At 43.3% G+C, this 27,578-nt stretch overlaps 1 protein-coding gene across 20 annotated transcripts in view; it reads left to right on the forward strand.

Annotated features, from left to right (window-relative positions):
* The window catches only part of MARK3 (microtubule affinity regulating kinase 3), a 118,407-nt gene that overhangs the window by 81,570 nt on the left and 9,259 nt on the right, over positions 1–27,578 (forward strand). For 7 of the 20 annotated variants that reach the window (XM_003807020.4, XM_008959086.4, XM_003807021.4 and 4 more), the window contains 5 exons: positions 23–135; positions 978–1,131; positions 7,980–8,197; positions 13,385–13,488; positions 24,746–25,003. In XM_003807020.4, the coding sequence (XP_003807068.2) occupies positions 23–135; positions 978–1,131; positions 7,980–8,197; positions 13,385–13,488; positions 24,746–25,003 (847 nt within the window). Of the gene's footprint in view, positions 1–22; positions 136–977; positions 1,132–7,979; positions 8,198–13,384; positions 13,489–23,920; positions 24,077–24,745; positions 25,004–27,578 lie in introns of all 20 variants that reach the window. The other 13 variants (XM_008959080.4, XM_008959082.4, XM_008959081.4 and 10 more) reach the window with 5 other exon arrangements.

The raw sequence follows: 27,578 nt of genomic DNA on the forward strand, positions 1-27,578 counted from the left end.
CTGTATTATGCCCTTCTTTTAGATATTATGGTGGGAATGGGATATTCACAAGAAGAAATTCAAGAATCTCTTAGTAAAATGAAATATGATGAAATCACAGCTACATATTTGTTATTGGGGAGAAAATCTTCAGAGGTAAGAGTAATCAGAAAGAGCTGAAATACGCTGTATGTAATTATTAGTTTATGTAAACTGTTTCCTTAGTTTTTATCTTTTGAATATTTGTAACATTTGATACATCATTTTTTAGATTTACTTGCAAATAGCAAATCTAAATCCTATGACTATTATAAGCTATTTTAACTTAACCCTTAATGATGGATATTGGCCAGGCGTGGTGGCTCATGCCTGTAATCCCAGCACTTTGGGAGGCCAAGGCGGACAGATCACTTGAGACCAGGAGTTCGAGACCAGACTGGCCAACATAGGGAAACTCTGTCTCTGCTAAAACAAACAAACAAACAAAAAATTAGCTGGGCGTGTTGGCGCTTGCCTGTAATCCCTGCTACTTGGGAGGCTGAGGCAAGAGAACTGCTTGACCCTGAGAGGCAGAGGTTGCGGTGAGCCAGGATCACGCCACTGCACTCCAGCCTGGGTGACAGAGCGAGACTCTGTCTCAAAAAAAAAAAAAAAAAAAAAAAAGATGGATGTTGTCATAAACCTGGTCTTTCATAAATTAACCTGTAGTCATTAATAGCTTAGAAATGACGTAAAGCATCAGATGAAGTAAATACAACATTTAAAGTTATTTGAGAAAGCCTGGAAAGAAAATCATAAATACCTTACCTTTAGTGTCTTTCCAGCCGTCAGAAAACTACTTTTGCTTGAGTTTAGGGTTGTCATTTTTGTACGTTGTGATTCCTCCTCTCTCTGAATGAACGGTTTATGAGAGGTCTGTGTTAATGAAAAGTTTAACTTCCTAATAAGCCATTTGGGTTCGTGTTGTGGTTTGCTCTGTTTTTCTCATTTTCTCTTAGCTGGATGCTAGTGATTCCAGTTCTAGCAGCAATCTTTCACTTGCTAAGGTTAGGCCGAGCAGTGATCTCAACAACAGTACTGGCCAGTCTCCTCACCACAAAGTGCAGAGAAGTGTTTCTTCAAGCCAAAAGCAAAGACGCTACAGTGACCATGGTAAGTTTTGGAGTATCCCAGTGCCTTCTCTTAGAGTCCAGGCAAGAGGTCTCCTAGCACTGGGAAGCATTCTCTTGCTCAGAGCCTGGCTTGATGTCCTTTCTTGGCATTGCTTTCTTTCTTTCTTCTTCTTTTTTTTTTTTTTTTTTTTTTTGAGACAGAGTCTCACTCTGTTGCCCAGGCTGGAGTGGAGTGGCACGATTTTGGCTCACTGCAACCTCCACCTCCCAGGTTCAAGCGATTCTCCTGCCTCAGCCTCACAAGTAGCTGGGACTACAGGTATGTACCACCATGCCTGGCTAAGTTTTGTATTTTTAGTAGAGACGGGGTTTCACCACATTTGGCCAGGCTGGTCTTCGGCTCCTGGCCTTAAGTGATCCACCTGCCTTGGCCTCCCAGAGCGCTGGAATTACAGGCATGAGCCACCGTGCCTGGCCAGCATTTTTTCTTAGTGTTCCTGCAGGTGCTGCCATGATTACGTATTACTTCAAGGCTCTTATCTTCTTTATACATTCAGTAGATTTTTGCTGGATAAAGCTTAGTTGAGTGGAAACCTTACCATTTGCCCTTCTAGAACCTCTGCTTTAATCTGTAGTTTTCCTTTTTTTTTTTTTTTTTAAATGGAGATGGGGGTCTCGCTATGTTGCCCAAGCTGGTCTCAAACTCCCAAGTTCAAACTATTCTCTCACCACAGCCTTCTAAAGTGCTAGGATTACAGACGTGAGCCACCATGCCCAGCGCTAGAACTGGGCGCTGTACTGAACTGAATAGAACTGCTAGTCTGTAGTTCTATTCACTCTCTTCACCTCTGCATTGGATTTACTTTGTAGAGTAGCACTGTCCAGTAGAACTTTCTGAGATGATTACAGTTTTGTGTATCTGTGCTGTCCAGTCAAGAAGCTACTGGCCACTAGTGGCTATCAAGTACTTGAACTGAGGAAATGATTTTTACCCTTTTTATTTCTATTTATTTTTTATTTTATTTATTTATTTATTTATTTATTTATTTATTTATTTATTTTTCAGATGGAATCTGGCTCTGTCACCCAGGTTGGAATGCAGTGGCATGATCTTGGCTCACTGCAACCTCCACCTCCCGGGTCCCAGCAGTTCTCTTGCCTCAGCCTCCTGAGTAGCTGGGATTACAGGCATGCACAACCACACCCGGCTAATTTTTGTATTTTTAATAGAGACAGGGTTTCACCATATTGGCTAGGCTGGTCTTGAACTTGGGAGCTCAAGCAATCCACTCACCTTGGCCTCCGAAAGTGATGGGATTACAGGTGTGAGCCACCGCGCCTGGCCTTATTTATTTGTTTATTTTTTGAGATGGAATTTTGCTCTTGTTACCCAGGCTGGAGTGCAACGGCATGATCTCGGCTCACTGCAACCTCAGCCTCCGAAGTAGCTGGGACTATAGGCACACGCCACCACACCTGGCCAATATTGTATTTTTAGTAGAGACGGGATTTCACCATGTTGGCCAGGCTGGTCTAGAACTCCTGACCTCAGGTGATCCACCCACCTTGGCCTCCCAAAGTGCTGGATTACACGTGAGTCTGTAATTGGCCTGGCTGATTTTTACCCTTTTAAAATTTTCCTGGCCGGACATGGTGGCTCATGCCTGTAATTTCAGCACCTTGGGAGGCCAAGGCGTGTGGATCACTAGGTCAGGAGTTCGAGACTAGCCTGACCAACGTGGTGAAACCCCATCTCTACTAAAAATTAAAAAATTAGCTGGGCATGGTGGTGTGTGCCTGTAATTCCAGCTACTCAGGAGGCTGAGGTGGGAGAATCGCTTGAACCTGGGAGGCAGAGGTTGCAGTGAGCCAAGATCGTGTGACTGCACTCCAGCCTAGTGACAGAGTGAGAGTCCATCTCAAAAAAAAAAAAAAAAATTTGTACTTAAGTGTAATATATAGCCAGTTGTGGCCAGTAACTCTCATAATAGACAGGACAGCCCTGGAGAATATATGGAACCTCAGTTTTGCCTTAATTGGTTTAAATGTTGTACTGTGTCATTCTCATCCATACTCTTGCTGTTAGTGTGGTTAAGCCACTCTCCCTTTTAAACTTCACCTAGAAGCCAGTCCTTTATGAGACATAAGACTCCCAGTGGGTAGGCTTACCAGGCTCTACAGTTGCTCTGCCTTCAAGGCAGCCTGTGTGTCAGAGTCCTGAGGCTAGCATGTGTGTTTACTTGCCCATAACTATAAATGTTAACATTGCAGATATTTCCTTTAATTCTACTATTCCAGGATTCAGGAACTAAATCTTTTTTTTTTTTTTTTTTTTTTTTGAGATGGAGTTTCACTCTTGTCACCCAGGCTGGAGTGCAATAGCGCGATCTTGGCTCACTGCAACCTCCGCCTCCTGGGTTCTAGCAATTCTCCTGCCTCAGCCTCCCGAGTAGCTGGGACTACAGGCATGCATCACCATGCCCAGCTAATTTTTTTATTTTTAGTAGAGACGGGGTTTCACCACATTTGGCCAGGCTGGTCCCGAACTCCTGAACTCAGGTGATCCATCCACCTCAGCCTCCCAAAGTGCTGGGATTACAGGCATGAGTCACTGCGCTCGGCCTCATTTTATTTCTCTTCTCTGGACATTTTCCATCTTAATACTTTCATCTTGAGATTTGACACTTAGGACTGCACAGGGCATTTTAGGTGTGGACAGCTTTGATTTTGTACTAAAAATGATTACACTTGGCTTGATTTCCATTTCTCTTCCTTCTGTTGCTTGCCTTTCTACATGGTTTAGACTGAAGCAACAGTGTACTAATATCACTAGTAAACCATCTACAGTGCCTGCTATTCTAGGGTGTAACTGAGAGCTCAGAACTCATTCTCACATCAGGATTTGTGCTCCTAGCATTTGTAGGTGACGTGTTGATCTAGGTCTGCCTTTTTTGTGTTCATGTTAGTCACTAACAAGGGGGGTTTCTAGTGCTTATGGACCACATGGCAATTAAATGCCCGTATATTGCCCTGAAACCATCTGGTTTAACTTGTCCCTCAATCCTAGAAGAAACCTGACAATGGGATTTTCACATTTCTCTAAGGAATATGTTAGTAAGTTATTCCTTAAACACATAGATTCCATCCAGATTATTAGTGCCTTTTTCCCCCCAGCTCAATTTTAGAGATAAAAAGAGCTTTAGACATGGTATTGTACACTCACCAAACCTCTGTTTTATCCCTAAAGAAATAGACCAAGAGAGATTACCAAGTCTCCCAAGGTTACATAGTAAATGAGAAACACCTGGGGCAGAGCTCAGGCCTTCTGGTCCAAGCCCTGTGTTTTTTCTCCACTGAAGCACCTCATTGGAGTAGCTTTTTCATAATCCTCATCTTTCTTGGAATTTCTGAAGGCAGGCAAACCTGTATAGCCAGGCTAACTTTCACCTCATCCTCCTGCCTCGTCTCACCTCTCCCTTCCCTTTTCCTTGCCTGTGGATGCTGACCTCTGCATGGGTGCCTGCTTCTCTAAAGCCACGATGTAATCTGTAGCTGTCCTTCCTAGTTTGAGACCCACATGTGAACACCCCATATGTGTGTACACACTTTTTCTGCGAATGGTGATCATCTGATTTTCAAGGGGTTCTTTAGCTTGTTTTTTAAAAAATGAAAAAAAAAATCACTGTTTACTAATCAATGAGTGGTATTGGGGCAATTTGGTAGTTCTCAGAAAAAAAAATTAATTTGGATCAATTTCTCACATCTTATACAAGGATGAATTCTAATTGGAGTTAAGATACAAATATAGGGCTGGGCGCAGTGGCTCATGCCTGTAATCCCAGCACTTTGGGAGTCCGAGGCAGGTGGATCACGAGGTCAGGAGATCGAGACCATCCTGGCTAACATGGTGAAACCCCGTCTCTACTAAAAAATAGAAAAAATTAGCCGGGCGTGGTGGTGGGCACCTATAGTCCCAGCTACTCGGGAGGCTGAGGCAGGAGAATGGATGAACCTGGGAAGTGGAGCTTGCAGTGAGCCGAGATCGAGCCACTGCACTCCAGCCTGGGCGACAGAGCGAGACTCCGTCTCAAAAAAAAAAAAAAGATATAAATAAAACTCCAGAAATATCGAAAGAAACCTTGGGATTATTTGCTTTGTAACTTGGACTGGTGAAGGTGTTTCTGTCACCCCAAACACCAAACCCATGAAATAAAAGACTTACAAATTTGATTACATAAAAATGAAATTTCTGGCCGGTCGCATAATCCCAGCACTTTGGGAGGCCGAGGTAGGCGGATCACGAGGTCAGGAGATCGAGAACATCCTGGCTAACACGGTGAAACCCTGTGTCTACTAAAAACACAAAAACAAAATCAGCTGAGCTTGGTGTCAAGTGCCTGTAGTCCTAGCTACTCGGGAGGCTGAGGCAGGAGAATGGCATGAACCCGGGAGGTGGAGCTTGCAGTGAGCCAAGATCATGCCACTGCACTCCAGCCTGGGCCAACAGAACGAGACTCCATCTCAAAAAAAAAAAAAAAAAAAAGAAATTTCTGTGTGACACATCCATACCGTGGACTACTACTCACAATAAAAAGGAACAGGCTGGGCGCAGTGGCTCACGCCTGTAATCCCAACACTTTGAGAGGCCGAGGCAGGCAGATCACGAGGTCAAGAGATCGAGACCATCTGGCCAACATGGTGAAACCCCGTCTCTACTAAAATTACAAAAAATTAGCCGGGCATGGTGGCAGGTGCCTGTAGTCCCAGCTACTTGTGAGGCTGAGGCAGGAGAATCGCTTGAACCTGGGAGGTGGAGGTTGCAGTGAGCCAAGATTGAGCCACTGCACTCCACAGCCTGGCCACAGAGCGAGACTCCGTCTCGAAAAAAAAAAAAAGGAACAAACTATGATGTGCACAACTCAGATGGATCTCAAGGGAATTATACTGCGTGAAAGTACACAAAAGGTTACATTCCATGGATGCCCATTCATATAACATTCTTGAAATGACAGAATTCTAGAGATGGCGAGCAGGTTAGCGGTTGCAGGGGTTTAGCAAAAGGGAGAGTAAGAGGGAAGTGGCTGTGACTGTGAAAGGGTAGTCTACAGGGTCTTTGAGATGGAAATGTTCTGAATCTTGACTGATGGTGACCATATGAATCTGAACATGTAATAAAAGAGTATAGAATGAGATACACAGACATACAAATTAGTGCAAGTAAAACTGGGGAAATCTGAACGAGGTCAGTGGATTAGATCAAGGTCTGTTTCTCTTCAGAATCTCAAATCTTAAAAGGTTTTATATTTTCTAAACACAAATAAAAGCTGGAAAGCCAATCAGTAGTAATCTGAAAGTTCACAATGTCAGTAGACGTCTCATGGTTTTGGGAAGAAAGATAAGCATTGAGGCTAATATCACCCTATACTTGATTAAGTTTTTGTTTTATATGTTAAAATCACTAAACCGAAAGCTTAATTGTTGTTCTCCCACAAATAAAATTAAGCCCTCATTTACTTTTAATTCAGTTCCAAATAGGTTTGCCATTTAGATTTTTGTCCAAGAACTAGCTCCTCCCCACTCCCGGTTTTTGTTTGTTTGTTTTTTAAATTTATTTATTGAGACAGGTTCTCACTCTGTCACCCAAGCCACATGTAGCCTCAAACTCTTGAGCTGAAGCCATCCTCCCACCTCAGTCTCCCAAAGTGTTGGAATTACAAGCATGAACTACCACACACCTCCCACCTTTAATATATCTAAAATATAAATTCTCTTCTGCCTTAGGAAAAACAGGCTGGGCGCAGTAGCTCATGCCTGTAATCACAGCACTTTGGGAGGCCAAGGTGGGTGGATCAGAGGTCAGGAGATCGAGACCATCCTGGCTAACACTGTGAAACCCCGTCTCTACTAAAACAAACAAACAAACAAACAAACAACAACAACAAAATTAGTTGGCATGCGCCTGTAGTTTCAGCTACTCCGGAGGCTGAGGCGGGAGAATCCCTTGAACCCAGTAGGCAGTGGTTGCAGTGAGCCGCGATTGCGCCACTGCACTCCAGCCTGGGCGAGAGAGCTAGACTCCGTCTCAAAAAAAAAAAAAAAGAAAAAACAAGCATTTGACTCTGTCTTTTAAGATTACCACTGGATTATCATATCTGAGGCATATACTAGTTATCATGTTCATTTCCAAGATTCTTTGCCCTCTGAATCTCCTGTGCTGCTATTGGAGTCTCTATATGGTTTACTACAGGACATTAGTCTGTCATCCACATGTCCCTAGGCACATGTCCCTGGACACACTCCTCCTGGAGTGGCAGGAATGACTAGTGACCTCCACCGACTTCCTCCCTGTCGCTTGCATGATTCCTCTGCTTCTACACCTTCCCCTGTCTACTCAAACTCCGGTTTATCTAGAAGATTATGAGTGCTTTTAAAAAGATCCAAGATAAAACTTCAAAAGAAGTGGCCCATAAAATCTATACTTTTCTCTTCCAAAAGGTGATGGTATCTCTCCTACAAAAGAGGATGTAATTCACTCAGATGTACAAGATGAACTGGTTCATTCTGCTTGTTACGTATGCATCTAATTAGTTTGAATCTATGCAGTACCACCACCTTAAGATGTTTCCAAAGGACAACTCTAAACTCTTACTATTAAAAAAAAAAAATGTTTTAAGTAGAAAGTTAGGGGTATTAAGTGAAATTTCAATATTGAATTCATTGCATAAGGCAAACATTAGATATAAGTGGGAAACATCTTAGAGGATTTTACTGTTTTACATTTTTTTAGGTGAATAGCAACCTTAGATCATCTTACAAAATATGGTTACTGTCACAAAATAAAACTTGAAACTATATTCAGTCATTTAAAAAATGAACTCTTTATTTTAGCTGGACCAGCTATTCCTTCTGTTGTGGCGTATCCGAAAAGGAGTCAGACCAGCACTGCAGATAGTGACCTCAAAGAAGATGGAATTTCCTCCCGGAAATCAAGTGGCAGTGCTGTTGGAGGAAAGGGAATTGCTCCAGCCAGTCCCATGCTTGGGAATGCAAGTAATCCCAATAAGGCGGATATTCCTGAACGCAAGAAAAGCTCCACTGTCCCTAGTGTAAGTGTTGTTGAACTATAGAGTGGTCTTAGGGTGGTAGGGTTGGAACCAGCTAGACACCAGGTGTTCATTTTACTCCTGTGGTCTCTCGTACTGGAATGCCCTCTCTACTAGGCAGCCATGCCCAATCTTAACTTACAGAAATCCTACCTGCTGCATTGTAGGTATTTATTGTTGACACTCTCTTAGTTCATTCTTGCTGCTGTAACAAAATACCTGAGACTGGCTAATTTATAAAGAAAAGACATTTATTTCTTACAATTCTGGAGGCTGAGAAGTCCAAGATGAAGGCAACAACAAGTTCCGTGTCTGGCAAGGGCCCTGTTCTCTGCTTCCAACATGATGCCTTGGTGCTGGCATCCTCCAGAGGAGACAAATGCTGTGTTCTCATGTGGCTGAAGGGACAGAAGGGGTGAACTCACCCCCTCAAGCCCTTTTATAAAACACTAATCCGGCCGGGCGCGGTGGCTCACGCCTGTAATCTCAGCACTTTGGGAGGCCGAGGTGGGTAGATCACGAGGTCAGGAGTTCAAGACCAGCCTGGCCAAGATGGTGAAACCCCGTCTCTACTAAAAATACAAAAATTAGCCGGGCGTGGTGGCAGGCACCTGTAATCCCAGCTGCTCAGGAGGCTGAGGTAGAGAATTGCTTGAACTCAGGAGGCAGAGGTTACAGTGAGCCGAGATCGCATCACTGCACTCTAGCCTGGCGACAGAGCGAGACTCCTTCTCAAAAAAAAAAAAAAAGTTACTAATCCATTCATGAAGGCGGAGCCCTCGTGGCCTTAACACCTAAAAGACTCACCTCCAAATACTGTTTTCTCCTATGGGAGATAAAGCTTAAACATGAGTTTTGGAGGGGACACATTCAGAGCATAGCACACCCACCATAGACACTAGATGGTGATAGGTCCTTTATTTCAAGGGCTGGTTCCAGTTATTTCGGACACCCGCTGAGCCTTAGGTTGTCAGGTGCTGAGACATGGAAAGACCTCACAGTCTAACAGGAAGTGAATGAAAACAGTGACAGTGCAGATGGAAGCCTACGTGCACACACGGGGAGGTCTGACTGCCAGTACCCCAAAGATGTGGTGTTCACACTGAGTCTTCAAAGGGCTCTAATGATGAAGAGTGTTGGCTGAGTTCTTACCATGTGCCAAGGACCATGCTAAGTGCTTTTTCATGGATTAGCTACATTTTAAGGTGAAAAAAAAGTTGGGTAATTGCCTAAAATTACACTGCCAACCTGAATCCAGCTCTTAATCCCTATCTGTAACAAAATCTCCCCAGTAAGTAGATAATATTTACTAAATTAAATTGAATCCATTCAGCTTCAGAAACTTTTTTCTGTGTATTGAAGTATGTTCTGTCTAACCTAACATATTAAAGAATTTGCAGAGAAGTAAACAATCTTAAGATTATTCTGTAAGCACGTTTTTCCCTACAAAATTAACAATGATGCAGCCCTGCCTCCAACTCCAGAACAACCCTGGACTGAGGAGGCTGTGGAGAAACCCTGTTGCTCTCTGAAAGCCCTTCATTGTTCCATTCTGGGGACTGGGTGCATGAAGGACCCCAAGGGGCTTTGCGTGTTTCATCCTCTGACCTTATGCTTAGTCGAAGTAAACCCTGTGTGAAAAGTTTATTCTGGCCTCCAAATGCCATACAGTAGGATTATTGTTTCCGTACTCCTGCAGTTAAAATTCCGTCTCCAACGTTTGTTGACAGTTACCAGAGAAGATGAGGGCATTATTCCCTGCCTTCATGACTTCTCTTCCCCTTTGCTCTTGTCTACACACACTGCCCTTCTGAAAGTGAATCATGAGTATTTTCAGTCCACCCATACTAAATTACTTACAAAGGAAAAAAGGTAGTTAGCAATATTATTATTTTCTCCCATGAGTCTTCGGGATTTCTCTGTAGATGGTCTGCTCAAGCTGTAGTAAAAGTGACTGCTCTATCTTTGTTTAAAAATTATCTGATAAAATTCCATAGCTATGGCCAGGCACGGTGGCTCACACCCGTAATCCCTGCACTGTGGGAGGCCAAAGTGGGCGGATTACTTGAGGTCAGGAGTTCAAGAACAGCCTGGCCAACATGGTGAAATCCCATCTCCACTAAAAATACAAAAATTAGCCGGGTATAGTGGCGTGCTCCTGTAATCCTAGCTATTCGGGAGGCTGAGGCAGGAGAATTGCTTTAACCGAGGAGATGGAGGTTGCAGTGAGCTGAGATTGTGTCATTGCACTCCAGCCTGGGTAACAGAGCGAGACTCCATCTCAAAAAAAAAAAAAAAAAGTCCATAGCTGTGACTTGTTCCTTGCTTTTTAGTTTTTTGTTTTGGAAGTTAAATTCATGTGAATCCACATGACAATGATTAACCATTTTAAAGTGGGCAATGCGGTGGCATTTGGTACACTCGCAGTATTGTGCAGCCAACACCTGTCTTTAGTTTCAGAACTTTTTCAGCTCCCCAGAAGGAGCATCTGTTTAGGCTGGGCACAGTGGCTAACCCCTATAATCCCAGCGCTTTGGGAGGCTGAGGTGGGAGGATCACTTGAGCCCAAGAGTCTGAGATCAGCCTGGGCACCAGAGTGAGACCTCATCTCTACAAAAAAAATTAAAAAGAAAATAGCTGAGCATGATGATGCACACCTGTAGTACCAGCTACTTGAGAGCTTGAGAGGCTCAGGTGGGAAGATCATTTCAGCCCAAGAGGTTGAGGCTGCAGTGAGTCATGGTCACATCACCATATTCCAGCCTGGGCAACAGAGCAAGACCCTGTCCTTAAAAAAAAAAAAAAAAAGAAAAAGTGGCCGGGCGCAGTGGCTCATGCCTGTAATCCCAGCACTTTGGGAGGCTGAAGTGGGCAGATCACAAGGTCAGGCGTTCAAGACCAGCCTGGCCATCGTGGTGAAACCCCATCTCTACTAAAAATACAAAAATTAGCCAGGCATGGTGGCGGGCGCCTGTAATCCCAGCTACTCGGGAGGCTGAGGCAGGAGAATCGATTGAACCCAGGACGCAGAAGTTGCAGTGAGCCGAGATGGTGCCACTGCACTCCAGCCTGGGCGAAAGAGCGAGGCTCCATCTCAAAAAAAAAAAAAAAAAGAACACCTGTATCCCTTAAGTAATCACTTTCCATTCCTCCTCTCCCCTCTGCCCCCCTCCCTTCCCCCTCATTCCCTGGCAACCACCAGTCTGTGTTCTGTCTCTGGATTTGCCTGTTCTGAATATTTTATATAAATGGAACCATTTCACATGTATCCTTTTGTGTCTACTTCTTTCTTTGACTCAGCATAATGTTTTCATGGTTCATCCAAGTTGTAGCATGTATTTTCTTTTCCCTTTTTTTTTTTGAGATGGCATTTCGCTCCTGTTGCCCAGAGTGCAATGGCACGATCTTGGCTCACTGCAAACTCCACCTCCCGGGTTCAAGCGATTCTCCTGCCTCAGCCTCCTGAGTAGCTGGGATTACAGGCGTGCGCCACCATGCCTGGCTAATTTTGTATTTTTAGTAGAGATGGGGTTTCTCCATGTTGGTCAGTCTGGTCTCGAACTCCCGACCTCAGGTGATCCACCCGCCTTGGCCTCCCAAAGCGCTGGGATTACAGGCGTGAGCCACTGTGCCCAGCCTGTAGCATGTATTAGTACTTTGTTTCTTTTGGGGGTAATATTCCATTCTGTATATATACTACAATTTAACTGTTCATCTGTTGATGGACATTTATATTATTTCCATGTATTGGTTAAAATGAATAATGCTACTATAAACAATTGTGTACAAATTTCTATGTGGACTTAAGTGTTTTAATTTCTTTCCTTCTTTCTTGGGGAGGAGACGGTCTCACTCTGTCACCTAGGCTAAAGTACAATGGTGCAAACATGGCTCATTGCAACTTCGACCTCCCAGACCCAAGTGATCCTCCCACCTCAGCCTCCCAAATAGCTGATACCACAGGCATGCATCACCATGCCTGGCTTATTTTTTCTGTTTGTTTGTTGTGGTAGAGATGAGGTCTCCCTATGTAGCCCAGCCAGGCTGGTCTCAAACTCCTAGGCTCAAGCAGACATCCTGCCTCAGCCTCCCAAAGTGCTGGGATTATAGGTGTTAGCCCCTGCACCTGGCTGTGTTTTCATTTTTCCTGGATATATATTTAGGAATAAAATTGTTGAGTAATATGGTAACTCCATGTTTAATTTTTTGAGAAACTGCCAAACTGTTTTCCTCACAACTGTACCATTTTATCCAGCAATAGTGAGAGTCCCTGTTTTCTTCACATTCTTTCTAACAATTAATAATTATTTTATTATTTAAAGCTTTCCTAGCAGGTATGAAGTAGTACCTCATGCTTTTGATTTGCATTTCTTTAATGACCAATGATATTGGGCATCTTTTCATGTGCTTCTTGGCCATATGTATAGCTTTTTTTTTTTTTTTTTTTTTTTTGAGACTGAGTTTTGCTCTTGTTACACAGGCTGGAGTGCAATGGTGCGATCTCAGCTCACCGCAACCTCCACCTCCCAGGTTTAAGTGATACTCCTACCTCAGCCTCCTGGCCTCCTGAGTAGCTGGGATTACAGGCATGCACCACCACAGCCAGCTAATTTTGTATTTTTAGCAGAGACGGGTTTTCTCCATGTTGGTCAGGCTGGTCTCGAACTCCTCACCTCAGGAGATCCGCCCACCTCTGCCTCCCAAAGTATTGGGATTACAGGTGTGAGCCACCGCGCCCAGCCGTTGTATAGCTTTTTTAAAGAAATATCTATTGAAGGTGCCGATTTTAAAATTAGGTTGTCAGGCCGGGCACCTCAGGAGGCTGAGGCAGGAGAATCGCTTGAACCCAGGAGGGGGAGGTTGCAGTGAGCTGAGATCGCACCACTGCATTCCAGCATGGCGACAGAGCAAGACTCCGTCTCAAAAAAGAAAAAAAAAAATTAGCCAAATGTGGTGGCACATGCCTGTATTCCCAGCTACTTGGGAGGCTGTGGTGGGAGGATTGCTTGATCCTGGGAGGCAGAGCCAAGATTGCTCCACTGCACTCCAGCCTGGGTGACAGAGTAAGACCTTGCCTCAAAAAACAAGTAAATAAAAGACTGGCATTCCTATTTATGTAGATAAGTTCATTTTTTCTCATTGTACTGTATTTACCAAATAAATTTAAGACAAAAATGCCCTTTTTTATAGAGTAACACAGCATCTGGTGGAATGACACGACGAAATACTTATGTTTGCAGTGAGAGAACTACAGCTGATAGACACTCAGTGATTCAGAATGGCAAAGAAAACAGGTAGGAGATTCTACCTGTTTGTAAGAAAAGTTGTTTTTCCCAAGAGAAATGGAACCATGTTATTTACTGCTTTGTTTTTATAATCATTTTCAAATTAAAACTGTAAGTATTCTCTGAAGGTAAGTTAAATTTGTATACTAATTTTTAGCAAGATACTAGAATTCTAAATGCTTTTTGTTGTCCAGAGCATCATCCTCCTGCCTGGCTGTGTATGATGATTAAAAGGCTTGAGTTAAACCCAGGGGGTTTCCTAGAGGAAGTAGATAGTAAGCTGTGGTTATGTTGTAGAACAGTGAATAAGGAAATGGAGATTGTCTTGTGCTCATTAATAACTTGAACAAAAGCCGAAAGTGGGGGAAGATAAGGACGTGAGGCAGAGAGTCATACCTCAGGAGAATGTACAGCACCAGGTAGCATTAAAGGTCCGCAGTTTACCAAAGGGTCCAGATGGCTGAGTCTAAATAGAAACACTGGAGAAGCCAAGAGAAGTGGAGAGTCCAGCCTTCTGAATGCTTTTAATTTGGCTACATAGCAAGCATACATAGGATGAGCGTGATTTTAAAAAGACAATGATGTTACATGTCAATAAGGAGAGCATCCTATCATGCACATGATTTTCTTGGGGTTTTGAAATAAAATAAGTAGAGTCAGTAAAATGGGATTGGATAGGTGTAGAGACTCTGAGGTGGGGTTAGTCTGGGTGGAGAGAAAAGAGAAGTTAGATTGGTAGAGAATAGTTAAATATGCTATATTCTGTTCAGAACAAATTTCCCAGGCTAGCATGGATTTTCCTTCTTTGTTTTTGGAAGAGCAGTAAGTGTACATCATTCTTTTAACTTGAACATTGTTTGCATCAGAATTGTTCTGACATTTACTTTCTGCAGTTACGGTGTGAGGTTCTGTTTCTTAATCCTAACCTATGTTTGATCTCATTAGTCAAACAAAATGTTTGATCACTACATTTTGTGACAGCCTAATCAAAAATTCTCTCCTCCTTCATCCTTAGTTCCAAACTGCTTATCACTTCCCTGTTCCATAGGCCACTTAGGATTGAGTTGATATGAGGAGTAACATTTGTTCTGTAAGATTATGGTTATTATTCGTTGAATTTTTAGCAATATTTACATTCTCTTGTTCTCTTTTATGACTCGTGTGTGTGTGTGTGTGTTTCAACATTGTCTTTTCTTATGATTAAAAACTACTAAGAACTTGAGTATAGCAGCTGGGGTAGATAGTTTACAGATAATGATTGATATAGGTATTTCTTTTTTTTTTTTTTTTTTTTGAGACAGAGTCTCGCTCTGTCCCCCAGGCTGGAGTGCAGTGGCCTGATCTCGGCTCAATGCAAGCTCCGCCTCCCGGGTTCACGCCATTCTCCTGCCTTAGCCTCCCGAGTAGCTGGGACTACAGGCGCCCCCCACCACGCCCAGGTAATTTTTTGTATTTTTAGTAGAGATGGGGTTTCACCATGTTAGCCAGGATGGTCTCGATCTCCTGACCTTGTGATCCACCCACCTCGGCCTCCCAAAGTGCTGGGATTACAGGCGTGAGCCACCGTACCCGGCCAGGTATTTCTTAATAGTAGTCTACTCTCTGGTAGATTTGTATTATAGTTCAGTTCTTAACTTTCAAATTTCTTCTAGTTCAAAAGTGACTTAATAGAAAATATCAATAGAAGACTTAATTAGAAGTTTCTGGTGTTACAGATTGTAGTCTACAGGACTACAGAAATGTTTCATGGTCAGGCACAGTGGCTCACACCTGTAATCCCAGCACTCTGGGAGGCCAAGGCAGGTGGATCACTTGAGGTCAGGAGTTTGAGACCAGCCTGGCCAACATGGTGAAACCCCGTCTCTACTAAAAATACGAAAATTAACCATGTGTGGTGGCACGCGCCTGTAGTCCCAGCTACCAGGGAGACTGAGGCAGGAGAATTACTTGAACCCAGGAGGCAGAGTTTGCAGTGAGCTGAGATCACGCCACTGCAGTCCAGCCTGGACGACAGAGCAAGGCTCATCTAAAAAAAAAAAGTTGTTTCATTACCTTTACTACTTCTAAATTCTGAAAATGCACTACCCAGCTCCTTCTGAACTTTAGGATATGTGACTGTCTGAGGTGCAGAATCAGTCTCCTCAAGGGTGTTAAGACTAAGATCTGCTCTCTGCTCCCATCCTGTGCTACACGTATCATACACCAGGCACATGCATATATGCCTGTGTCTTCTGATCCTCTTTTCCTAAAATTTTTCGTTTCACTCTTTGGAAATAATATTTAAGACTTCTTTAATTTCTTTGGCAACATTTCCTTTCTGCATTCCCCCTGGAGACACCTGCCTTGCTGGGGCCAACTCTTTCATATCCTGACCTGTCTCGTTGCTTCTCTTAGCATCAGTCATTGAAATACTTTGCTTCTGAAGGTGTCGTCTTTCTCTTTAGTCAAAGAGAGTCTCACCGCCAAACCTTAAAAGACAGGGCCCATTGTTTTAATAATATTTGGACTTTCCTTTCCTATCTTACAAATGAATTAAAAGACTGGAAAATTATTGGGTTTAACTTCTTTAGTTAAGGCACTAAATGTGACAGCTTTCCCTTAAAATTGATGCTTGAGTCTTCAGTGAGATACAATTAGCTTTCCCTGCACAGATGACTTCTTCGGCAAATTGTTCCTTTTCCCTCTCTTCACCCACCCATATATCTTATTTCTTCACTAATTTAAAATATGAGTGAGCTGTAGGATGCCTGGACCTATGTTAACTTCTGAAACAAACGTGTTAAGTTCCAATTTTAGCCTTAAATATTTTCGACATTTAGCCTTAAATGTTTTCTTCTTTATATGAGTGTTCATACGGAATTTCAACATGAGAATAATGATGGCTGATTTTTTAAAAACTGTGTGAAGGTTTAAACCAAAGACTCCACATATCTTAAGCCCTTACTACCTTCAAAATCCTACTGTAAACAGGATATTTTAAAGGCTTACTAAATGCAAGGCTTTTTCTCGTCATAGGCAATATAATTAATTTTAATAGCTTTTTTCTTTTGAAAATTAGTTTTATTAATTGGTTCTTACTAGGCCAATCTTTGTTTTATCAGCTTTCCTGTGGGAACAATAAAGTTAATGACACAGGGAGCATAGGTTAGGGCCAGTTGTTACTTTGGCACAAACACCTGTGATTCGTTTTCTGAGACTAGTTTTAAACTGGTCGTGCTGAAGGCCAGCCCACTTTCTGCTGTAATTATTCTGCCTTCTGATGTTATTCTCGAAAAATGGCCAGATTCCAGGCGTGACTAATGGTTGGTGTAAACTAGGCATGAGAAGGTTTGGTTACACCTTCAATTGTATGATTCTATCATGATGGTATAGGTTTGCAGTGAGTCTTAAACCACATAGCGCTGACACATAGTGAGTGCTCAACAAATGTTAGCTTTCATTATTAATTATAGACTGTTCAGACAAGGTTATGCAGAATTTTCTTAGTTTGCACTGACTAAACCTAATCTTTCAAGTTAATAATGTTGCTAAACCACCTACATAGCAGAGACACTCTGCTCCTACGATTTCATATGCTTTAGATACCCGGACGACACTGTTTAGACTACTTCATTTAAAGACCCCAGAGAAGTGACGTGCTGGTGTTACAGTAATGCGAACAGAATCTTTTCTTTTTTTTTTTTTTTTTCTTTTTTTTTCTGCGATGGAGTCTCGCTCTTTTACCCAGGCTAGAGTGCAATGGCACGATCTCGGGTCACTGCAACCTCCATCTCCCGGGTTCATGCAGTTCTTCTGCCTCAGCCTCCCAGTAGCTGGGATTACAGGCACACACCACCACACCTGGCTGATTTTTGTATTTTTAATAGAAATGGGGTTTCACTAGGCCAGGCTGGTCTCAAATTCCTGACTTCAAGTGATCCACCTGCCTTGGCCTCCCAAAGTGCTGTGATTACAGGCATGAGCCACTGCACCAGGCCCAGAATCTTTCAAATAAATTTTAGATATTGGATATTACTGTAAAGTTTCAAAATTGTGAAGTGGCTTATTATTTTATCCACTTTACCCTGCATCAAGCCACATAGAGATTGAGCAGAGAAGGATTGAGGACACTTAGCGTATGTATCTTTGGACTACATATAAAAGTTGCTTTTTTTAGGCTGGGCGCGGTGGCTCCCACCTGTAATCCCAGCATTTTAGGAGGCTGAGGCAGGTGGATCATGAGGTCAGGAGATCAAGACCATCCTGACCAACATGGTGAAACCCTGTCTAAAAATTAGCTGGGCGTGGTGGCATGCACCTGTAGTCCCAGCTGCTTGGGAAGCTGAGGCAGGAGAATCACTTGAACTCAGGAGGCAGACGTTGCAGTGAGCCGAGATAGTGCCACTGCACTCCAGCCTGGCAACAGAGCAAGACTCTGTCTCAAAAACAAAAAAAAAGGGCTGAGCACAGTGGCTTACGCCTGTAATCCCAGCACTTTGGGAAGCTGAGGTGGGCGGATCACCTGAGGTCAGGAGTTTGAGACCAGCCTGACCAACATGGAGAAACCCCATCTCTAGTAAAAATACAAAAAAAAAAAAAAAAATTAGCCAGGCATGGTGGCGCATGCCTATTATCCCAGCTACTTGGGAGGCCGAGGCAGGAGAATCGCTTGAACCCAGGAGGCAGAGGTTGCGGTGAGCCAAGATTGCACCATTGCACTCCAGCCTGGGCAACAAGAGCAAAACTCCATCTCAAAGAAAAAAAAAAAAGGCTGCTTTTTTTTTTTTTTTTTTTTTTTTAAAGATGGATGGAGTCTTGCAGTGTGGCCCAGGCTGCAGTACAGTGGCTAGTCACAGACATGATCATAGTGTACTGTAGCCTTGAACTCCTGGGCTCAAATGATCCTCCTGTGTTGGCTTCTTGAGTAGCTGGGACTACAGGCATGGACCACCACACCTGGCTAATTTTTTATTTTTTGTAGAGATGAAGTCTTCCCGTGTTACCCAGGCTGGTCTCAAATTCCTGGCCTCAAGGGATCCTCCAGTCTCAGCCTTCCAAAACACTAGGTTTACAGGCATGAGCCACCATGCCTGTCCTTGGACTATATTTTTAATTCTGCTTTTGCCCAGTCACTTGAGTATGCTTTTAATCAGCAGCCAATACATTTCTTATCAGAATGTTCTGATAGGGGCTAGAGGTCATAGCAACAAATTCAAAGTGCCTATCCTTTAGTAACCTTAACTGGATTAATGTTTTAGAAAAGATAGTCAAGACTGGGCACAGTGGCTCACAAGGCCTGTCATCCCAGCACTTCGGGAGGCCTAGACAGGAAGATCACTTGAGGCCAAGAGTTCAAGATCAGCCTGGACAAAGTAGCCTGAGACCCCCGTCTCTATAAAAATATATATATTTTTTAATTTTAAAAGATAGTCATGAATACAAAACAGTTGGGAAGATTAATAGGAACTCAACTTCATGCAACTTGAATTTTAAGAAAAACATTGCTATTTCTGTCAATTAAGGTTTAAATGTAGACCAGGCATGATGGCTCACGCCACCATGTAATCCCAGCACTTTGGGAGGCCATGACAGGAGGATTGCTTGAACCCAGGAGTTCAAGACCAGCCTGGGCAACATGGTAAAATTCCATCTCTACCAAAAATACAAAAAAATTAGCTGGGTGCCAGGCACAGTGCCTCACGCCTATAATCCCAGCACTTTGGGAGGCCGAGGCAAGTGGATCACCTGGGGTCGGGAGTTCGAGACCAGCCTGGCCAACATGGTGAAACCCCATCTCTACTAAAAATACAAAAATTAGCTAGGTGTGGTGGTACATGCCGGTAGTCCCAGCTATTTGGGAGGCTGAGGCAGGAGGATGGTTTGAGCCTGGGAGATGGAGGTTGTAGTGAGCCGAGATCACACCATTGTATTCCAGCCTGGACAGTAGAGCCAGACCCAGTCTCAAAAAAATAAAAATAAAAAAATTAATGTAATACAGCTACTATGAACCCACAAAAACTTAAAAAAATTTTTTTAATTATTAAAAAAATGTAATGCTGCTACTGTTTTGCTTATGTAGATTGTGGGCTAGAATAGGAAATAAAACTATCATTTTTAACACTTTTCTGGGGGGAAATATTATTCGAATTTCATAACAATTAGCTTGATGACCTTTTAGAATATATATGTAGACCATTGTGATGTTGGGGCTGCCTGTTGTAAATAGGATTTTTGTGAGCTTGATTGTACAAAATTGAAATTTGCAAACATCTTACTGAGTTTACTGTTTCCTTCTGGGTGTTAGGCCTACTGTAGAAATCAGAAAAATCGGAAATATTTTGTTGCTTGCTTTGTGAAACTCATGATGTGACATGGATTAAATTTCTAAAAAGTTTATTTAATTGCCTTTAAAATTAGTATGTCAAAAAGTTTATTTATTTATTTTAATTTGAAACAGTCTCTCTCTGTCACCCAGACTGGAGTTTAGTGGCATGATCTCGGCTCACTGCAGCTACCACCCCCGGGTTTAAACGATTTACCTCAGCCTCCTGAGTAGCTAGGATTACAGGGGCCCGCCACCACACCCAACTAATTTTTGTATTTTTAGTAGAGATGGGTTTTTGCCATGTTGGCCAGGCTGGTCTGGAACTCCTGGCCTCAAGCAATCCACCCGCCTCAGCCTCCCAAAGTGCTGGGATTACAGGCATGGGCCACCACGCCCAGCCTCAAGTTAATAATTTATAATCCCAGCACTTTGGGAGGCCAAGACGGGCGGATTGCCTAAGCTCAGGAGTTCCAGACCAGCCTGGGCCAGGACGAAACCCTATCTCTACAAAAATTTTTTTTTTAATTTATAATGAGAAAATAAATTTACATTTCCTTCTTAGGTCTCTAGAGGATCCATTTTTTTTCTGCAAAGCATCTGTCCACACCCTCTTACCATGCTTGTATGCCTTAAAGATCTAGCTTGGCCTGTCAGCAGTGTGCTTCATTGGGAATCGATGCAGCACCCTCCTGCCTGCAAGCTGACTAAAAGCCTTTTCCTTCTCCAAAGACTTTGGGACCATTTGTATTCACCAGGGAAAGGGTCAAACAACTCCTGCATCTTCTTCCCCTGCTTTTCTTGGCACATCTACTGATACTAGCTCCTAATTTGGGCAAGAAAAAAGTCAACAACTGGAGGTAGAGTGTGTTGACCCTGGACTCACCCTGAAAGGTAAGGGCACAAGAGATAGTTGTATTTAGCTGTATCTTGTTAGAAAAATATATTTGTGTAGCCAGGCACGGTGGCTCACGCCTGTAATCCCAGCACTTTGGGAGGCTGAGCTGGGTGGATCACGAGGTCAGGAGTTCAAGACCACCCTGGCTAACATGGTGAAATCCCGTCTCTACGAAAAATACAAAAAATTAGCCGGGCGTGGTGGTGGGTGCCTGTAGTCCCAGCTACTTGGGAGGCTGAGGCAGGAGAATGGCGTGAACCCAGGAGGCGGAGCTTGCAGTGAGCAGAGATCACACTGCACTCCAGCCTGGGTGACAGAGTGAGACTCCGTCTCAAAAAAAATAAATAAATAACATTTATGTGCATTCATGTGTACGTGTGTCTGTACACATGTACAAGAAACAACCGAGCATTTCTTTAAAAACCTTAGTCAGTTAGAACTGTCTCTGTTGCAGGTGACAGAAAACCCAGTCTAAACAGGCTTAAATATAAAAGGGCTGTTAGTTCATATAACTAAAAAAAGTCCAGGGCTAGAGTTAGGGTCCATCTGCTCCTGCCTCCTTGGCCGTAGTTCCATGATTGGGCTCGGCACCATCAGACATAACTTCTTCCCGCACACGGCTGTGCTCAAGCAGAAGCCCTCAGGTGGTCTCCTCGATCTGTGTGGGGCCTAGAGTTGCTTCCACCACAGCAAAATTTCATTATTGTTGCTGCAGGAAAAGAATGGATACTGAGTGGCAGAAATACGAAACTGGATAAATTTTTGCCTTTATAAGACATTTGTTTCCAGTCCTTCTCAGACTGTATAAATTCTCCCAAGTCAGAGAGCAGAATTCTCAAACAAAAATGCAGGGACAGAACCAGGCACAGTGGCTCACAAGGCCTATAATCCCAGCACTTTGGGAGGCTGAGGCAGAAGGATCACTTGAACCCAGGAGTTCAAGACCAGCCTAGCCATCATAGTGAGACACCATCTCTACAAAAAATTTAAAAATTAGCCAGGCATAGTGGCACACTCCTGTGGCTGAGATAGGAGGATCGCTTGACCCCAGGAGGTTGAGGCTGCAGCAAGCTGTGATAGTGCCACTGCACTCTAGCCTGGGTGAATACAGCAAGACCCTGTCTCCAAAAATAAAAATTTAAATAAAAATGTTTTAATTCAGGGACAAGCAGTTGTTGCTTTTAAAGACGTATCTCCCTTATGTTGGGGCTATCAGAATTCCAGTTGCTAATTGATTAATCTGCTCTGTTAGGAGAACGTTTGTTGAATACCTGCCCTGCCAGGCTTTCTGCTTACACTGGTGGGGGGCACATTGACAAGATTTTGGGCTGTGTTTTCAGGGACCTCCAGCAGAGAAGGGTCACTAGGATACAATGTGGCATGCATGAGCTAAAAACAGAAGTGATTTAACTCTCAGAGGGAAAATGGATCAGATAATACTTCATGGAGATGACGACATCTGGTTCATTTTTGAAGAGTGAATAGAAAGATCCCAGCCCTCCATACCAAGAGAATAACTCCTGCAAACATTTTCTGACCTGGTGCCTGACCAATGGACCACACATCATCAGGAAGGCTAGAAAGTTGAGTTCCAGGAGGGAATGATAGAAGGCAAAGCCTAGAGAGATGGCAGGGGCCAGACTTCAGGGGCCTGGGGATGTGTACTTGCACTCCAAGTCGAGGAGACTGAACTTTTTACCAAAGACTTGGTGTTCTGTAGAAGTATGAGCAGATGAGTGACAAGATCTGGTTTATATGTTAAGAAGTTCTCAGCTGTAAGGTGAATAGATTGGAGGTGTTGGGGCAAAGGCAGGGGACCCAGTGAAGACAAGGAGTGAGGCTCTATACTGAGGCCCTGGTAGAAGTGGAGCAGATGGGCCACCTAAAGAGCTACTAGGAAGTTGACACCAATAAGATGTCGTTAGTCTGTGTATGGGGAGTGAGGGAAAGGAAGAACTTGCCAGTTTCCAGGTTTTAATCCTTCCAAAGGATTTCTGCAGAAAGACACTGGAAGAGCTGTATTCCTACTTATCCTTAAAGGAAAGAAACTGCCCTTGAATTCCAAGGACATGATTACTGAGCTGGAATTCCAAATAATGTGTCCCAGTGAGACTCCTGGGGGTAGTTTTGTCCGGTAACTGTGTGTGTTAGATGAAACTGCAGACTTCCAGCCACTCTTTATCTTACCATGTCTGTTAACAGTTAATTTGCTCTGATGAATTTGCCCATCTTGGAGAAGGGGGCTCTGCTGACTGTTTTTTATCTTGGAGTAAATGTCCTTTGATTAGGAAGGTTCTAGACTATATTGTTAAAACAACATTGGAAGGCTGGGCATGGTGGTTCATGCCTGTAATCCCAACACTTTGGGAGGCCAAGGCAGGCGTATCGTTTGAGCCCAGGAGTTCAAGACCAGCCTGGGCAACATGACAAAACTCTCTCTACTGAAAATACAAAATTAGCCAGGCATGGTGGAGTGCGCCTGTATTCCCAGCCACTTAGGAGGCTGAGGTGGGAGAACCACCTGAGCCCAGGAAGTTGAGGCTGCATTGAGCCATGATCGTACCACTGCACTGCAGCTAGGTGACAGCAAAACCCTGTCTCAAAAAAACACCAAACAACATAGGATACTGTTATATAACAGCTAGTTCCTATACCTGTAATCTTATTAATTCATTTAAAATACATCAGTGTGGGCCGGGTGTGGTGGCTCACACTTGTAATCCCAACACTTTGGAAGGCCAAGGCGGGAGGATCACTTGAAGCCACGAATTTAAGACCAGCCTGGGTAATATAGCGAGACCCTGTCTCTACAAAAAAAATAAATAAATAAAAAATAAAATATGTCAGTGTGTTTTGGGAACAGGTTGAGAGCATAGCATGCTCATATTATATATTCATTTTACCACTTAGATTTGAATTGAGGCATCTCTTAGAATAGGTTTTATTTTGTGCATACCCTCAGAGGACATTGTCCCTCTCATAGAAACAGATATTCAAACATGTAATCTGCTATTTTATTTTAAGGTAATACATTTTTATGATTACTGTTTGGAAAAAAAAAAAAAGCAACTATAGGTTAGCAGTTGCTCCAGAATCTCCAAAACAAGCTTAGGAGATTTTTATTCTTTACCAGAAATGAGATGGCTTGGGAGGAAGGTGTGTGCATTACACACAGGTTGCTCTGTGGTCACTGCTCCTTCATACTGTGTTTCTGCCTCTGCCTGAACCCAAACCCCTCCCAGCCTGACAGAAATGTTCGCTTACGCAGCTAGCCCTGCCTCAGTTTGTACATCTACCTGTCGGCTGAGACATCAGAAGTCGATGTCCATGTCAGCCTCTGGGCACCCCAAGATGATGTTACCTCCAATAGACAGTGAAGGAGATAACTTCAAGGCTATGTAAGAAAAATGCACATTCTTTGTGAAACTAATGTGTACCCACTGCTTCTTAATTTTGTGCTGTGGATTTTATAGTCTGAGATTTTGTTACCGTTGTCCACAAGGCGTCCTTCCTCCATGTGATTTTAGTTAAGCACATCTTTTGTCATGATGTCCTCGGTTGTGTATTGTGTGTCTTCGTGCCTTCGCGTACTACAAAATGTATAAGAAGTTCCTGCTCCTCCCAAGTTGCTTTCAGCATGCGGAATTTTATACATATATCATTTGTTTACTTCCAAAACTTTTTAGTTGCCTGTTCTTCAGTTACGCCAGCATATCCTTTATTTCTTTCGTATTGGCACAGTTCTCTATGTAAGCAATTTGAGAGGGAAGCAAAGGGGAAAAGTTTGAGTTAGCTGTTCTCTGTCCTAGAATTTCCCTGCATTAATCTTGTCCTTGAAAATATATATAATACTGGTCCCTTAAACTCCATGAGGCTTTGTCTCATTATGTATTGTTCTTTTGGTACCCTTTCCCACTTAACTTACCTTTTGCTCCTAAGTCCTATAAAATACCCCTTGGATCTGGATTTTTTATACCCGATTTTCTCCACTGTGTATAAAAGGTATATTGTGACTGTAAATTTTTGTATATCATGTTCTGAGAGCTTCTTACTTTCTGATCTCATAGCACTATTCCTGATCAGAGAACTCCAGTTGCTTCAACACACAGTATCAGTAGTGCAGCCACCCCAGATCGAATCCGCTTCCCAAGAGGCACTGCCAGTCGTAGCACTTTCCACGGCCAGCCCCGGGAACGGCGAACCGCAACATATAATGGCCCTCCTGCCTCTCCCAGCCTGTCCCATGAAGCCACACCATTGTCCCAGACTCGAAGCCGAGGCTCCACTAATCTCTTTAGTAAATTAACTTCAAAACTCACAAGGAGGTAAGTGCTAGGTGCTGGTTGTTTGGGAGTGAACACGTAGAGCAAAAGGAAAGATGTCTTTTTTGTTGTGTGAAGCCACTGCTACCTGGATGCTTTTCAGTCTGCCTTCAGCTCATGGTTTTCTGGTTTTATATATATCTAACTTTATACTTTAAAACCTTTAAAGTAGAAATTGTAGAGCTCAGAGTCTTCATAACACTAAAAGTTAACTAGCATTTAGGAGGTTTTTGTTAGTGTTCTTTAATTATTGTTCCTTTTGCTCACGTATCTGTCTGCATGGCATGTTCGTTGTTGTTGAGCAGGCAGACCTCGAGTTCTGGTGTGGGGTGGGGGGCTGGCACTCTGTAACAATCAGCAGGAAAGACCATGCATGTCTTTCATAATCATCTCCAGCCCCAGAGGAAAGAGACAGCTTCTCTTTTCTCACTTTATTGTTGTTAAGGAGCAGTAAATTTCTTAAGAGTCCAAATCTTGAAAGTTTCTCTCTCAGTCTTAGTAATTTATATTGAGAGCAAGGTAATGTCCTTAAATGGTATAGTTTTGGAGATAAAATCTCTGGTTTATTATCAAAAAATAATGTTACTATTATTAAGTTATTTTTATTAAATGCTGCATGATTCTTGGCTGATGGTCCTGGAAATTTTTTAAAATGTTCCATGTGTCTAGTAGGCTAGCATCTGGGGCCTCAGTAAACTCTCAAGGGTCCTTTGAGATTAACTTCATTTCCGTAACCTTGTTACCTGTTACAAAAGCCCAGAAATACTGGCTGCTTCAAGAGGAAAAAGAAAGGATACCACTTTGAACCGTAAACAATAGTGAAAGGCACCTTTCCGAGAAGGAGCCCAGGAAACCCAAGAGCCCCTGCAGTTTCAGGACATCCTTGGAGAAATGTTTTGAAATTAAGCCTAGCTGTGGATGAGTCTGTCTGTGGTATCTTGCAGGTTTGCCTAGGACGGACCCTCTTATTTGTCATCTGTAGCTTACAGGACAGCAGTAGGAGTCTTTCCCGAGTCTGAAATGATCAGTACCCTCCTCTGTTTTTCTGCATTCCCTATGGCCTATAGCCTATTACTTCATTTCACTCCATCTCCATTATTTAAACTAAGCTAAATGTAATCTTGTATTCGATCATCTGAAACTTCGGTGAGTCACATTAAAGTCTGATCTACTTATTATTAGGACATGGAATAGATTAGGGAGTATTCCTTTTTTTTTTATTTATTTATTTTATTTTTTTTTTTTTTGAGACGGAGTCTCACTGTCGCCAAGGCTGGAGTGCAGTGGTGCAATCTTGGCTAACTTCAACCTCCGCCTAGATTAGGGAGGATTTCTGACATCCATTAGCATTAACTAGAAGTCAGATGCGTCAGAAGGTTTCTATTTACCCTCTTACTCACTTCTTAGCCCCTTTATTAAGCCACCTCATTTTAAACTGGGCAAAACAGAATCAGCCGAAGAGCTTTGCCAGGTTTGGGGCACCCATTCATGACCAGCCAGCAAGAGAGACAATGAGTTCAATCTGAGAAGAGTCTGGTGACTCCCAGAATAAATCATTCCTTCCTGGCCAGCCGTGGTGGTTCACGCTTGTAATCCCAGCACTTTGGGAGGCCAAGGCGGGTGGATCTCCTGAAGTCAGGAGTTTGAGACCAGCCTGACCAATATGGTGAAAACCCATCTCTACTAAAAATACAAAAATTAGCCAGGCATGGTGGTGGGCGCCTGGAGTCCCAGCTACCCAGGAGGCTGAGACAGGAGAATTGCTTGAACCCGGAAGGCAGAGGTTGCAGTGAGCCGAGATCGTACCACTGCACTCTAGTCTGGGTGACAAAGTGAGACTGTGTCTCAAAAAAAAAAAAAAAAACTTTGAGTTTATTTTTCTTCTTTGTACTCTTTTTTCAGTCATTTTAAGACTAGTATTGGGCTGGGCCGGATGGCTCATGCCTGTAATCTCAGCACTTTGGGAGGCCAAGGGGGGCGGATCACCTGGGGTCAGGAGTTTGAGACAGGCCTGGCCAACATGGCAAAACCCCATCTCTACTAAAAATACAAAAATTAGCCACGGTTGGTGGCGCTCGCCTGTAGTCCCAGCTACTCTGGAGGCTGAGCCAGGAGAATCGCTTGAACCTGGGAGGCGGAGGTTGCATCTAGCCAAGATCGCGCCGCTGCACTCCAGCCTGGGTGATGACAGAGCGAGACTCCATCTCAAAAAAAAAAAAAAAAAAAAGACTAGCATTGATTGGCCGGGCACGGTGGCTCACGCCCGTAATCCCAGCACTTTGGGAGGCCGAGGCAGGTGGATCACCTGAGGTCGGGAGTTTGAGACCATCCTAGCCAACATGGAGAAACCCAGTCTCTACTAAAAATACAAAATTAGCCGGGCATGGTGGCACATGCCTGTAATCCCAGGGAGACTGAGGCAGGAGAATCACTTGAACCTGGGAGGCAGAGGTTGTGGTGAGCCGAGGTCACGCCATTGCACTCCAGCCTGGGCAACAACAGTGAAACTCTGTCTCAAAAAAAAAAAAAAAAAAAAAAAAGATTAGCATTGATTTTATTACATGTATATAATGGAAAA

Source organism: Pan paniscus, chromosome 15 (assembly GCF_029289425.2).
Source record: "Pan paniscus chromosome 15, NHGRI_mPanPan1-v2.0_pri, whole genome shotgun sequence".
Classification (NCBI taxonomy): domain Eukaryota; kingdom Metazoa; phylum Chordata; class Mammalia; order Primates; family Hominidae; genus Pan; species Pan paniscus.